Raw genomic sequence first — 11,978 nt, forward strand, 5'->3', positions numbered from 1 at the left:
CACTCGATTATTAGATGTCATGAAAGAATTAAATAAGTGATATGTTAAGTCACTGAGATCGAAAGACTCCTCCTTTTGTTCCAATAATAAAGGGTACAATAATATAGCTCCTAATCCCTTTTTCTTTCATTATGCCACTAAACGAAGCACATAAATTAATACTTATGTTTTTACCATTCAAGATGCTCCTGAATTTAATTAGTAAGATTTGGTGCAAATAAAGTTTTAAGAAAACGATAGTTACAAGTCGGTTTAATTTGATGTCATATATATTGACATCTTATTTGGAAACAAAAATATCTAATTATAATGGTAAAGACTTGGGATATATTTTTTTTTTTTACCAAACTTTCAATTGACATCCGAAATGATGCAAACTAAGAATTTAGAAAGAAAGAGTGATGTTTGACAAGTGTGTGAGTTTGTGTGGCACCAATGAATATGTTGGTGATCTTTGAGACAACTTCTTTTATCTATTTCACGTGCCACCTAGACACCCATACCATATATGCATCCAATTTGATTGTTACTAAAAAGTATGGATCACTAGATCTACACTACACCAATTTCTAATTTAATTTTACTGAGGTATAAGTGTTATGTTATGATTCATGTTGTACTTTTGGATGCAATTCAAGTTTTCCTCATTTCTAGATCAAATGGTCAGTAATCATTTGTAGAATTCGATCATGCTATACTTGTACTTAATTTTTAAGGTGAATTGACTTTATAGGATTAATATAATTTATATATGTTGTGATTTATTTGATACTAAAAATTAATAAGATAATAATGTATTTTTTTATTAATTAGAAACTTTTAGATGTTTCTAGTCTTGCTATTTCGAGGTGGAGTTTTATAGGAAACACTAATACAAATGTACAACACTATTTTTGTAAACACTAAGAAATGCAATTTCTTAGGAAGTCAATTTTCAATTCCAGCTCAAATCAACGGAAAAGACCCATTGGGGGGGGGTTTAGAAATTTCCACTTCAGCACTTTCATAATATACTGCTCTCTAGTAACTATTAATTTTTACAACCTTAAACCTGTGAAATACAATATTTACCTCTAGACTGACTGACTACTTAGGATTTGTTCTCATAGACTGAACTGAGCTGAACTGAACTGAACTGAACTGAACTAAAATGAATATTTTATAAGAGAAGAAAATTAGTAATTGAATTGAAAATAAACGTATGAGAACAAACCCTTAGTGTCAAAATAATATTCATAAGTTAATAAAATGCATGATTACTTTCCGTACAAAATTAACAAATTTAAAAATTACTATTGAAACCAACCATAGAAAAAGGTAAATTTCACACATTTGAAATCCAAGAGGCTCGTATTCCTTTCCATCAATCAAATTCTTGACTGAAAGTAATAAAGCATACAAATTGTGCTAAATTCATAAAACCAAAATTATAAGATTGGAGCTCAAATGCAACGAAAATAAGTGTAGCAAATGCTTAGTAATTATACATCGAACATTTGTCCAATAAATACATTCACAAATATCACATCAACAAAAAGGGAAAATGTCATCATGCTATAGAAGTTATATCCGGGATAAAAGCTTTAGAGATGTGGGTCATTTGACTCTCTTTTCAATCATAATCAGACCATGCTTGAGTTCGGTTCAAATTACTTGCAACTTAAAAATATTTTATGTCTCATAAATAATACCCCAAAATACCTTCGGTTCAAATTACTCACAACTTTAAAATATTTTATATCTCACAAAATCATAAATAATACCTCAAAGTTACGAGTAATTTGGACCGAAGGTAGTATTTGTTGTAAGACTGTAAAGAACTAAAAAAAAAGGGTCCAATTTAAAATCTTCATCTCTAGTTAAGCTAGTAGTATTTTCCAAAACCAATTTTTAACTTAGATGATCATCTAAACCGAATTAGCAAACTGAGGCTCGAATTGAGGGTCTAATATTTTATGTAATTTAAATTCAAATTGATAGCTTTTGAAGGGATTTTGGTTAATATTGATTTGTTAGCATAATATGCTAGCTAACAGTCCAGTTGAACATGATTAGAACCATATGATTAACCTATGTAGAGTTGTAGACGATGGTAATATATTGATCCGAATAATTCATTTGTTACATCTTATTAATGTTTATACTACGTAGTTAATTTAACGGATTTTTCACCAAATACCACTGAGTTTAAGCTTAATTCACCGTATACCACAAAAAACTTTCTAATACACCATATAACCTTTAGTTTTATGGAAATGTCACAACATGCCATTAATGACCAACGGAGGTTAACACCGTTAGTCATTAAGGTTAATAATGCCACGTGACACTCAATAATTGGTCCAAATAAAAAAAGTTAAAACAAAAACAAAAATATGTATAAAAAAAAATAAAAAATAAAAAAAAAAAAAACCACCCACCACCCACCCCCCAAGCCACCGCGAAACCCTAACCCTTACCCTAGGCCCACCTAAAACTAGCCGGCCGCCACCCTAAACCCTCGAAATCGGCCGGCCGGAACCCCCCAATATAAACAATCACCCCGCCGATCTAAGTCCAACTTCGAAATCACCCCTTGACCCAAATCCTACCCCCGAAACCACCATAACCACCACCCTTAAAACACCAACCAGCCTCGAAAAACCCCTCTAACCTTCGCAAATCACCGAAAACCTCCATCCCGGCCTCGATTAACCCCTCTAACCTTTGCAAAACGACCGAAAACCTCCATCCCATCCCCGATTAACCCCTCTAACCTTCACCACGAAACTTGCCGAAAACCACCACAACGAAACCCCAAAACATCAAAATCGAAACCCTAGATCTTGGTTTTAGGGTTTCGACATACGTGGTGGTTCAATGGGGTGGAGATGGCATCGGGATAAGGCGAATTCGTTCGCCGACGCGGGGGAGGAGGGTTTCGACGTCGGCCGGTGTTTAGGGGACGATTTTTCGAGTGAGGTAAGGGGTTTTTGAGGTGATTCAATGGGGTTTTCGAGGGAGGCACGATAATTCAGGGGAAGAGGAGGAGCGTCGGCGGAGGTCCTGGTCGGATTCCGCACCGGTAAGGGGGTTCGTTGGTGGTGGCTGACAGGGGGTGTCGTTGGTGGTGGCTCACTGGGGGAAAGTTAGTTGGTGGTAGGTTTTTTTTTCCTTTTTTTTATTTTTTCAATAATTAATTAAATAATTATTTTAAAATTAAATTATTTAGAAGGGAACAAATCACAAGCTGCCACGTGGCATTATTAACCTTAATGACTAACGGTGTTAACCTCCGTTAGTCATTAATGGCATGTTGTGACATTTCCATAAAACTGAAGGTTATATGGTGTATTACAAAGTTTTTGGTGGTATACGATGAATTAAGCTTAAACTCAGTGGTATTTGGTGAAAAATCCGTTAATGTAATTGGCTTAATAATTTTGGGGTATAGCTTATTACAAGAAGACATGTAAGAATAGGTCCAATTGGACCTACAGTGTAACATGGGTTGTGTAAAAGATTTGGTGGATGGGCTATTGTCAAAAAACGTGTGCCATAAACTTGATATTCGGCGTGGCAGCAGTTTGGAGATTGGCTTTACATTTTCAGCCACGTTTTCGTCCTTTTGAGCAGCGATGGATTGCATTCGTGGATTATCACCAATGCAAAGGCGGTAAATTCGAGTACATGTGGCATATGGGTTGTTACCTGTTCTTGTTCGGATTGGGTTTGGATTAAGTTTGGTACGATTTATATTAGAATTTATCGTCTATTAGTTTGTAATCTAACTGTAACAACTTGTTTTGAATCAAAATCAAAATCTGTACTCGTAATTAATTCATTCGAGGTAGTTTAGGTTTAAGTCAAATTGTTCGAGTTGGATTTGTTTTCCAAGGCTATGAGTCGATACATCAAATACTTGTCGAGTTGGTGCAGCCGTATTAATTGTATTAACTGGTTACGTCAATGCAAGCAGCAACAGTTTAAGATGTTCTAGGAGTTGGTTTTAGTAACAACTTAGGTGCTCTTTTAATCTTTAATACGAAGTATATGATAATCTAAACTAAGAAAACTGCACCTAACAACAATACAAGTGTTGCAATTTGAATCGTATGATATTGTTTGGAAGAAATATTGAAATAATTCAATTAGAAGTTTAGGACAAACAATACGGAGCAAGAAACAAATAGTAGAAAAGAACGCAGTTCTTAATCAAATTAGTGCACCAATCAAAAAGTGCTATTTTCACCAGGAATGAACATACATTTAACTGCTTCAATGCTTTTAAAAATATTGCTAATCAGCAGTAACTTTCTGTGTATTACAGTACAATTCTATATCTCACTCCCTAACTGTAGGAGTGGCTTTTTTTTTTTTTGTTTTTGTTTTTGTTTTTTTTTCCTTTTTTCGGGTTGGGGAGTCGACTTTGAGGGAGTAGCTAGGAATGCAACTCCTGAGATACAAAGCCTAGAACAAATGAATATAACTGTCCTACAATAAGGGTAAAACCGCCACCCTGAAAGATAGGCCAGAATCAAATCACAACAGAGGCGCCTGGATCTTTCCAAGTCCATGGCACTAGTAGTAGAGGCTCTTAGTGCCCTACATAGCCCTAATGCAGCAACCTTACCAATCAGAAATGCTAACAAACCATCTCGATCTAGTCCACACCATTTTGTATTATCATCACTGTCTTCTTTAAGAAGTGTCCTGATAATATCAATATCTAGCAGCAGAAACTAAGACATTTTGCTCATTGAGCCGTTGCTTGAAGTTAGATAGCTGGCTTTGCAGTTTTAGGATCCCAGCAGCCTTTTGTGAAAGAATGGAGTTCAACTTGGAAATATAATCATCCACATGGTTTCCAGGTTGTTCAGCTTCAATCAACAAATTCATCTCCTGCAGAGAACGGAAAGATATAACTTGAAGTTAAGAGTCAAGTAATACTCAATTAGACAACCTTCCTATCCCACAATTAGTATATGAAACACTTTTTTCCAAGGTGTACAAATAATAAATGGGATGAATCAGGCATGAGCAAGTTTGCGTTGAGAATTAACACATTTATTGAGAAATCAATGATCAAATTTAATAAACTTTCACCCTGGTCTAATATATTGGGAGTTTTGGGACAAAGGGAGTATTGATCTAATATTAGATGACAGACCTCTCTGACAAGTTCCATTGTCTCTTCAATGAATCCTCTGTGAGCAGCAACCAGGTCCTCCTCTTCCTACCACCAAATAAAACAAGAGAATACTAAGAATTATACATTTAACAGATCAGTACAAGAGTATAGAATATGCATTCCTTACCTTCAGTAATACATTAAGATCATCATCTGAACTCATGTTATTAGAACTAAAGTCAGTGAGGTTTTTCCTCGTTCTGTTCTCAGCAGCAGGCACATGATAAGTTTCTGTCTTCTTATTCTTCATCCGATACGGCTTCTCTTGCTCAAAAATGTCTTCAGAGTTATCATAATCATCCACTGACATGTCAACTAGACCACCCTTTTGTCCTCTGTAATAATCTGAATACCCAGAAGCAGATGTGTTATCTGCCCTTCCACTGGGAACACGTTCTATTTTGGGAGAGGGAGGGGATTCTCTTTCAAATTCTCTGGACCATCCAAACCTACCACTTCCACTCAGACCATTAGCTGTGGTGTCTTCAAGATTTAATATCTGAGCTGAACCAGAACTTGAGAGTTGTGAATTTGAGTCTTTAGAAGCCGTTGATGATGGCAGATCCCTTTTTGAGTTGTTTCCTTTAGATAGACTTTTGACTCTGGAATGCATATGTGATATACATTGTCAAGCACGACCTTCAAAAAAACCAAGGTTCATAATCTTTTATACTTTTAAGCAGAAAATACCTGTCAGCATATCTTAGTGTGTTAAGGGTATGTTCACAGGAACCAGAATTTGGAGAAATGCAAGAAATCATAATTGTCCGTGAGTTGCCAACAAAAGAATCCCGCAAGACTTCAGTAAGCTTACTCCCCCGAAAAGGAATATGATTTTGGTCATTGTCAAGAGCTCTTATACATTCTTTCAAAGCAAGGAGGCTCTTGTTGATTTCGGCACCTTCCATTCTGCAATAAAAATAAAAGATAAGTACTTAATTACATATGTTTGTCTAATACCAATACAAGTATAACACACACAGAGTCTGTGAACCTAAAGGCTAGCTGGAGTGCTGGACTGGAGGCAATGTAAATTTATACGAAGTATAATTGGGAAGTCGTCCATGGTAACAAAACTCTATCTCAAAGTCTCAACACATGTTTTTCTTCATATATTTTCATTACCACTCAACCACCTCTTGCGTACATAAAAAAAAAAAAAATGGTCATGGCAAAAAAAAAAAAAAAAAAAAAAAAAAGTAATAATAATAAAATGAAGGGAAACAAATCTGGGGTGAGCAAGACTGCAAGCATCATCATGGACATCAGTAGGAGACTTTACTAATTCACATAAGAGTGACTCGTGAAAGTCAGAATTAAATATCAACAAATTTTCATAAAACTTTCCCTGCCTCAAGACAATGGGACCAGCATATAAAAACATTCAAAATTACCACAAAAAAAAAGCCATATATTGATCACCTTGTTTGCTTATCGTTATCTGTAGTATCTGCACCACGTTCACTTCCAGCAAGGTCTATGAAAGAAAGTTTACCGACAATGCGAGGAGCCTTCGATTCACTACCATCAGCTGATCTCTTAATGACAAGCTGAAGTATAGCATGTGATCTTGACGACTCCTCATTTGCGCCAGTTGTACCAGTGCTTCTTGTGGCATTTCCTTTCTCAATTAGATCTCTTATTGTTTCAGCGTCGTATACTTTGTATTCTTGCAAGCCAACAATGCAAACCTGCTTTTTGCCATCCTCTCTCATACAGAGGCTCCTATAAAAAGAGATTTTACACTCAGCACAAGGTCTGAAAATCCTCTGAGACAACCTCTAGTACAGCAGGAGAAAAACTTACTTGCGATCATTCAGAAGATCATAAAGTTTCCCTCCATATATCTCAAAGAAACTGACAAACAATTGAAACCCTTGGTTTCTATAAGTATTGTGTATTAATCTCAAGATGTCTTGGGATGCTCTCAGGGGTAGTGGCTGCATAGTGTAAGTCTTTCCACTCCCTACAAAAAATCTAGACTAGCTTAATAATTGAAATGATTTAAAGAAAAATAAAGACTATAAAAGTATGCTTACAAGAACGGGGTATCTTACAACATCAAGCTTACAACCATAATATTTTGACCCCCCCCCCCACCCCCAAAAAAAAAAAAAAAAAACTAGGAGCTGGGGTGAGGGAGGTGGGTACTGGACTACTGGCTAATAGCAATCTCATCCTAAAAACTACAAAGGAGAAGACAAGCAAGTATCATGCAAACTTTGAGCCATCAATACCATAAATCAGTAAATTAAAACGACACAATGAAGGAAACTACATGGCCAGGGCTCTTAGCTGCTAAAGTTGTTTGACAGATGACATAAGTTGAACATTACAGCTTCAATACAACTGAAATACATATATTTAAGACAAATTAAAAATAAAATCATAAGAAGACAAGTATAACTGCAACCTAAAACAAGACTGCAAATTTCCAAGTTACCACTCTCAACATAATGTATGCCATAAACTTAAGAAAGGGGGGGGGGGGACACCCAACCCGACAACAACAACGTTTTCATTGGACAATAGGTCAGAAATTGAACTTAGTGACTTTCACTTGCTCGATAGTTAAACACAGATTTTCTAGTCATCCAAGAGGAGCAGCATATGTCATTTAAAATCCACTTGCCTGTTTGACCATATGCAAAACACGTTGCTTTTGTCTTTTGAAATATCAGTGGGACAACAGGCTCCACTGTTTCAGCATACACCTGCGGGAATCAGAAGAGTGAAGCATTCTGAATGAGAAGAATAAAGCTAACATTAATGAGTAGTATTTTTTTTTAATGCTCCCTCCATTCTAGCATTCCTTACAGTTGACACGTTTTCACTATAGACACTGTTCACTTGTGATCTATAAGAAAAAGGCAGTGGGTCCTTGTTGGATTCATCTTTTTGTATATTTTATAAATAAATAAAAAAAAAAAAAAAAACAAGTTTTACATTTTAAAATTTTGGTAATAAAAAATATTAGCGCTTGAATAAATGCATTGGTAATAATCATGTGAACTAAAGAAGAAATAAGTATAAGATAGTTACCGCATCATTTGAGACATTTTCATGAAGCACCGCATCAAACACAAATCCATGTCTTTCCACATATTCAGTTAGATCAACCTGGAAACATCAACAAATAGATTATGAAGTAAACTAGGCAAATCACAAACACATAAAAAGCAATTTACCAAAGGATGCAGAGGACATCAAGCTAGACTGCAGATAGTATTGAAAGCATTTTGGAAACAATTGATCCCTTAATCTCAATAAAATGGAAGACATTATACACAAGATATTACATTTTGGAAGTCCCCAACTAAATGAATCTCATATCAACATCAAAATAAAACTAAAGATGGATATTAGTGTTCCCTATGGTGATGGCTGCATCAAATGATCAAAATTCACTGTTTGAAGTAAGCACAGTAAAATAAGATTAAAAAATATGCTGCACCTAATCCACCTTTACTCTTGCATTCCTTCCAATATACAGATTAAATAGGATGGCTTGTGATAAATTAAAAGCACAATTGCATTCAGAATCTACTAAAACTTTTTTGAAGTTAAAAGGATTTTTATTTTTTGAAAGATTGAAGTTGAAGGATTAAGTATTAATAAAATCAAGTAAAGATTAATGTGAAAAAAGAGAAACAAAATGGACTCTTAAAAGCACTACGTGTCTCTGCTCATATCTCCTAGGGCTCTACATCAAACAGGAATTAAAATAATGCAGCAGAAACAGTGCTCTGATTTATCTAGAGGCTTGGACAAGTGAGCGGATAATTCCAGACTATCCAGAGTCTAGTTCAGATTAATGACGTCAATAGAAGTGCACTATGATAGACAAAAGAGCGGACAATCTAAAAAGGCTAGCACAATAACACAACTTCCAGCAAAAGTGTGCAATTGTGTGAGCTTCAATTCCATCTCCAAGGTACATTTGAGAGTTGAGACAACAATAGGTGTATGGCACTATGGCCTACTCAATTATATTAAATAATCCCCACCCTTAAGATTTATCAGAAAATAATCACATAACCCACCAAAAATATAAACATACGCTTCCCAATTCCCAAATAATGCAGAATATCCAACAAACTCAATAAAAGCATAATGCTGTCAAAATTATCCCCAAACATTAACTGCATAAACAAATAACATTAACTGTGAGAAAGTACAGTATGAATTTATGAAACACTACATGTAAGTTTGTAACATAGAAACCAATTTCATAATCAAATGGTCTTTACTGTAAGGATATTATGACATGAAATAGGAAAAATATAGATGTATCACATTTTAACAAAGCGAAGAATACTATATAGCAGTTGAGCCGACTTATAATCAGACGATCTTATCATGAATAATTTCAACAGAAAATGACAAGGATGATCCAACAAGATCCTCACCATCATATACTTGTATCTGCAATAGGTCAATAGCTATTAGCTTGATTTTACAATACCAAGCAATCAAGGATACTCACTTTGAGTTTTGTTTCATGGACAGTCAAAGCATTAGAATTTGGCTCAATGGTTATAATGTCATCCTCATTCTTCGCTATCTCCCTTTTGTTCAATGGCCTCTTCCGCACCTGCATCAAAAATGTAACCATTATAAGAGAGGTACTAAAATAAGATATGTTCTTTACATTTTTAACAAAAATACAAAATCCATCCTGCTAGTCACAATCAAAATATGTACTTTACAAATGAGGCACCATTTTATTAGTTTTTCAGTTCTTTTAAATTATCGGCTGAGACCATCCTACTTACAAAACTTTTGGCTGCAAATTAACAGTAACCATTTTACTGTCACCCACTGCACTCTTAAGTCTTACCAAGTCTAAATATGATTATGAAGAGCCATTAAATCCAGGAATAAGATTTTAAAAAAATAGAGAGAGGAAAGCCATACCACTACTTTAATTTTTGCAACAGAATTTGCCTTATTTGTATTCTTATTTGCAGCAAGATATACATCTGATTCTTCAAGGCCCTTACCCCGGGCAGGTTGATTAAGCGAAGATACATCGTATAGGTTGCGAGCTGGAATCTAGCAACAATTCAAAGTTAAAAAAAATCAACACAATGCAATACAGAAATTAAAATTATCAGCATTAATTAACTTAAGAGTTGAAATACAGACAAGTGCAGAACAGGTATTTAACAGGTATCACCCCAGGAACATTGATATAGCTGCTCTGTAGCTTTATACACATGTTACTCAAAGTCAACTAAATCATAGGAAAACAGGATTCATATCACCATAGGAATCTTGCTGTGATTCACGAGACTCATTGCCATAAGGGATTCTCAATTACAGAAGATGCTTCAGTTTTATTTGCTTTACAATATAAAGCTAAGGATTCTTGGGGAAAGCTTCTGAACGAAAGAACGTGGACCTAGCCTGCCTTTGATAAAGTTGACTGTTGACTTGTTTGTAAAAAGCAAAGCTTCACAATGAAACACTCCCCAAATCAATAAGGTAACTGCAACGCACAACATCAAAATAAACGCTCGTTTATAGACACGAATAGTTCATCACCTCCCCATTGTCAGTCCACCTTCTCAAGTATGATATAACTTAAGTAAGAGCTTTGGTCAACTTTCACTGTATATGTTATATAGCACAATGCACATCCCAAATAAATGTCCTAATTGATCATTATTCATCTTGTTCGAAAACTCATCCAAGTCCAAATTCTCAATCTTGACACAATATCTCCTGATAATCTAATTGGCCCAATTCTAACATTTTCATTTCCAACAAAACAATTGTCCAAATATCATAATAATGCTATAACATAAACAGCAAAAATAACAACAAAATACACCAAATTAAAAGGAAGACAGGGAATTTATACCTCAGGAATGAGCTCGGTATCAAATGAATGAATATCAAGCAATCCTGGGCTAATTTCATTCAACAAACCGCCGTCGTCGCCGGTTTTCCTTAAACTCGATGATCGAGAGGAATTCAATGGTGAAGGTGGGTCCAATGGAAACTCAAGCCCAGAATTACCCCTCTGCAAATTCCTATTCCATTTTGAACCTCCTTCTCCTCCATAAAAAACATAATCCTATCATTTCACCATTAAATTCAATCAAAATTTCAATCATTCAGCATTAATCACAAAAACTAAATTCATCAAAATACATATTAATTTAATTTAAATAAATTTCAAAAGATTAAAAATTATACCTGAGGAAGATTAGCAGATTGAAGCCATTTAGAAGGAACTTCAATGAAATTGCTACTATCGTCATTATCAGAATACTGACGCGTATTAGCACCAGACCTCTGCATTTGTCGTCCAATCACATTCATCTTTAATTCGTAATTTTAAATATTTTTTTTCCCTCTTTCACATAAATTCAAAATTAGGGTTTCAGCTACCTCCCCAGAAATTCAAATTAATTTTCCAGAAAATTGAAACGATTAAACAACAACAACAACAACAAAAAGTGAAGAAAAATCAGAAATTTGAAGAAGAAGAAAAAGGGAGGAGAGAGAAAATAGAGAAATGTTCTCGATTAATCTAAATTTGATTGATGTTTGAAAATTGTTGAATGAAAGAGAGATTCAAATTGAAAATAGGAGCGTAAATTAGACGCGCTAAGAAAGTAAGGTGGTGGAAAAAGTAAGGAAAGTGAAATGATTGACAGATACTGAGTTGAGGAGAGAGAAAAAGAACAATGACTTGCCACCTCTTCACGCGCGCTTATTTTTAGGAATTCAAATTAGTGTTTAAATAATCAAACATTTATTAATTAATTTAAGTAAATGATAATCTAATATTATTAAT

General features: G+C 34.9%; 1 protein-coding gene across 1 annotated transcript; it reads right to left on the reverse strand.

Moving 5' to 3' along the window:
- Positions 1 to 4,169: 4,169 nt before the first annotated feature.
- LOC110691036 (kinesin-like protein KIN-13B) lies at positions 4,170 to 11,768 on the reverse strand. The gene is made up of 12 exons (XM_021867972.1): positions 11,375 to 11,768; positions 11,037 to 11,252; positions 10,088 to 10,225; positions 9,657 to 9,764; positions 8,213 to 8,290; positions 7,803 to 7,884; positions 6,977 to 7,136; positions 6,593 to 6,895; positions 5,861 to 6,079; positions 5,298 to 5,772; positions 5,150 to 5,215; positions 4,170 to 4,881 (listed from the first exon to the last, which is right to left on the reverse strand). Exons 1-12 carry the CDS (start codon positions 11,498 to 11,500, stop codon positions 4,702 to 4,704), a joined length of 2,151 nt encoding a protein of 716 aa, XP_021723664.1. The 5' UTR covers positions 11,501 to 11,768; the 3' UTR covers positions 4,170 to 4,701.
- Between the last annotated feature and the right edge of the window lie 210 nt (positions 11,769 to 11,978).

This window comes from Chenopodium quinoa, unplaced genomic scaffold, assembly GCF_001683475.1.
Source record: "Chenopodium quinoa cultivar QQ74 unplaced genomic scaffold, ASM168347v1, whole genome shotgun sequence".
Taxonomy (NCBI): Eukaryota; Viridiplantae; Streptophyta; class Magnoliopsida; order Caryophyllales; family Amaranthaceae; genus Chenopodium; species Chenopodium quinoa.

What these genes read in the sequence shown, in the direction of transcription:
- LOC110691036 (XM_021867972.1), bottom strand. Translation starts at nt 11,500, where the DNA reads ATGAATGTGATTGGACGACAAATGCAGAGGTCTGGTGCTAATACGCGT. An exon ending in TCCATGAAACAAAACTCAAA is followed by an intron (nt 8,291 to 9,656) that starts GTGAGTATCCTT and finishes TGATGTTTCCAG; the next exon opens with GTTGATCTAACTGAATATGT. An exon ending in GATCTTCTGAATGATCGCAA is followed by an intron (nt 6,896 to 6,976) that starts GTAAGTTTTTCT and finishes CTCTTTTTATAG; the next exon opens with GAGCCTCTGTATGAGAGAGG.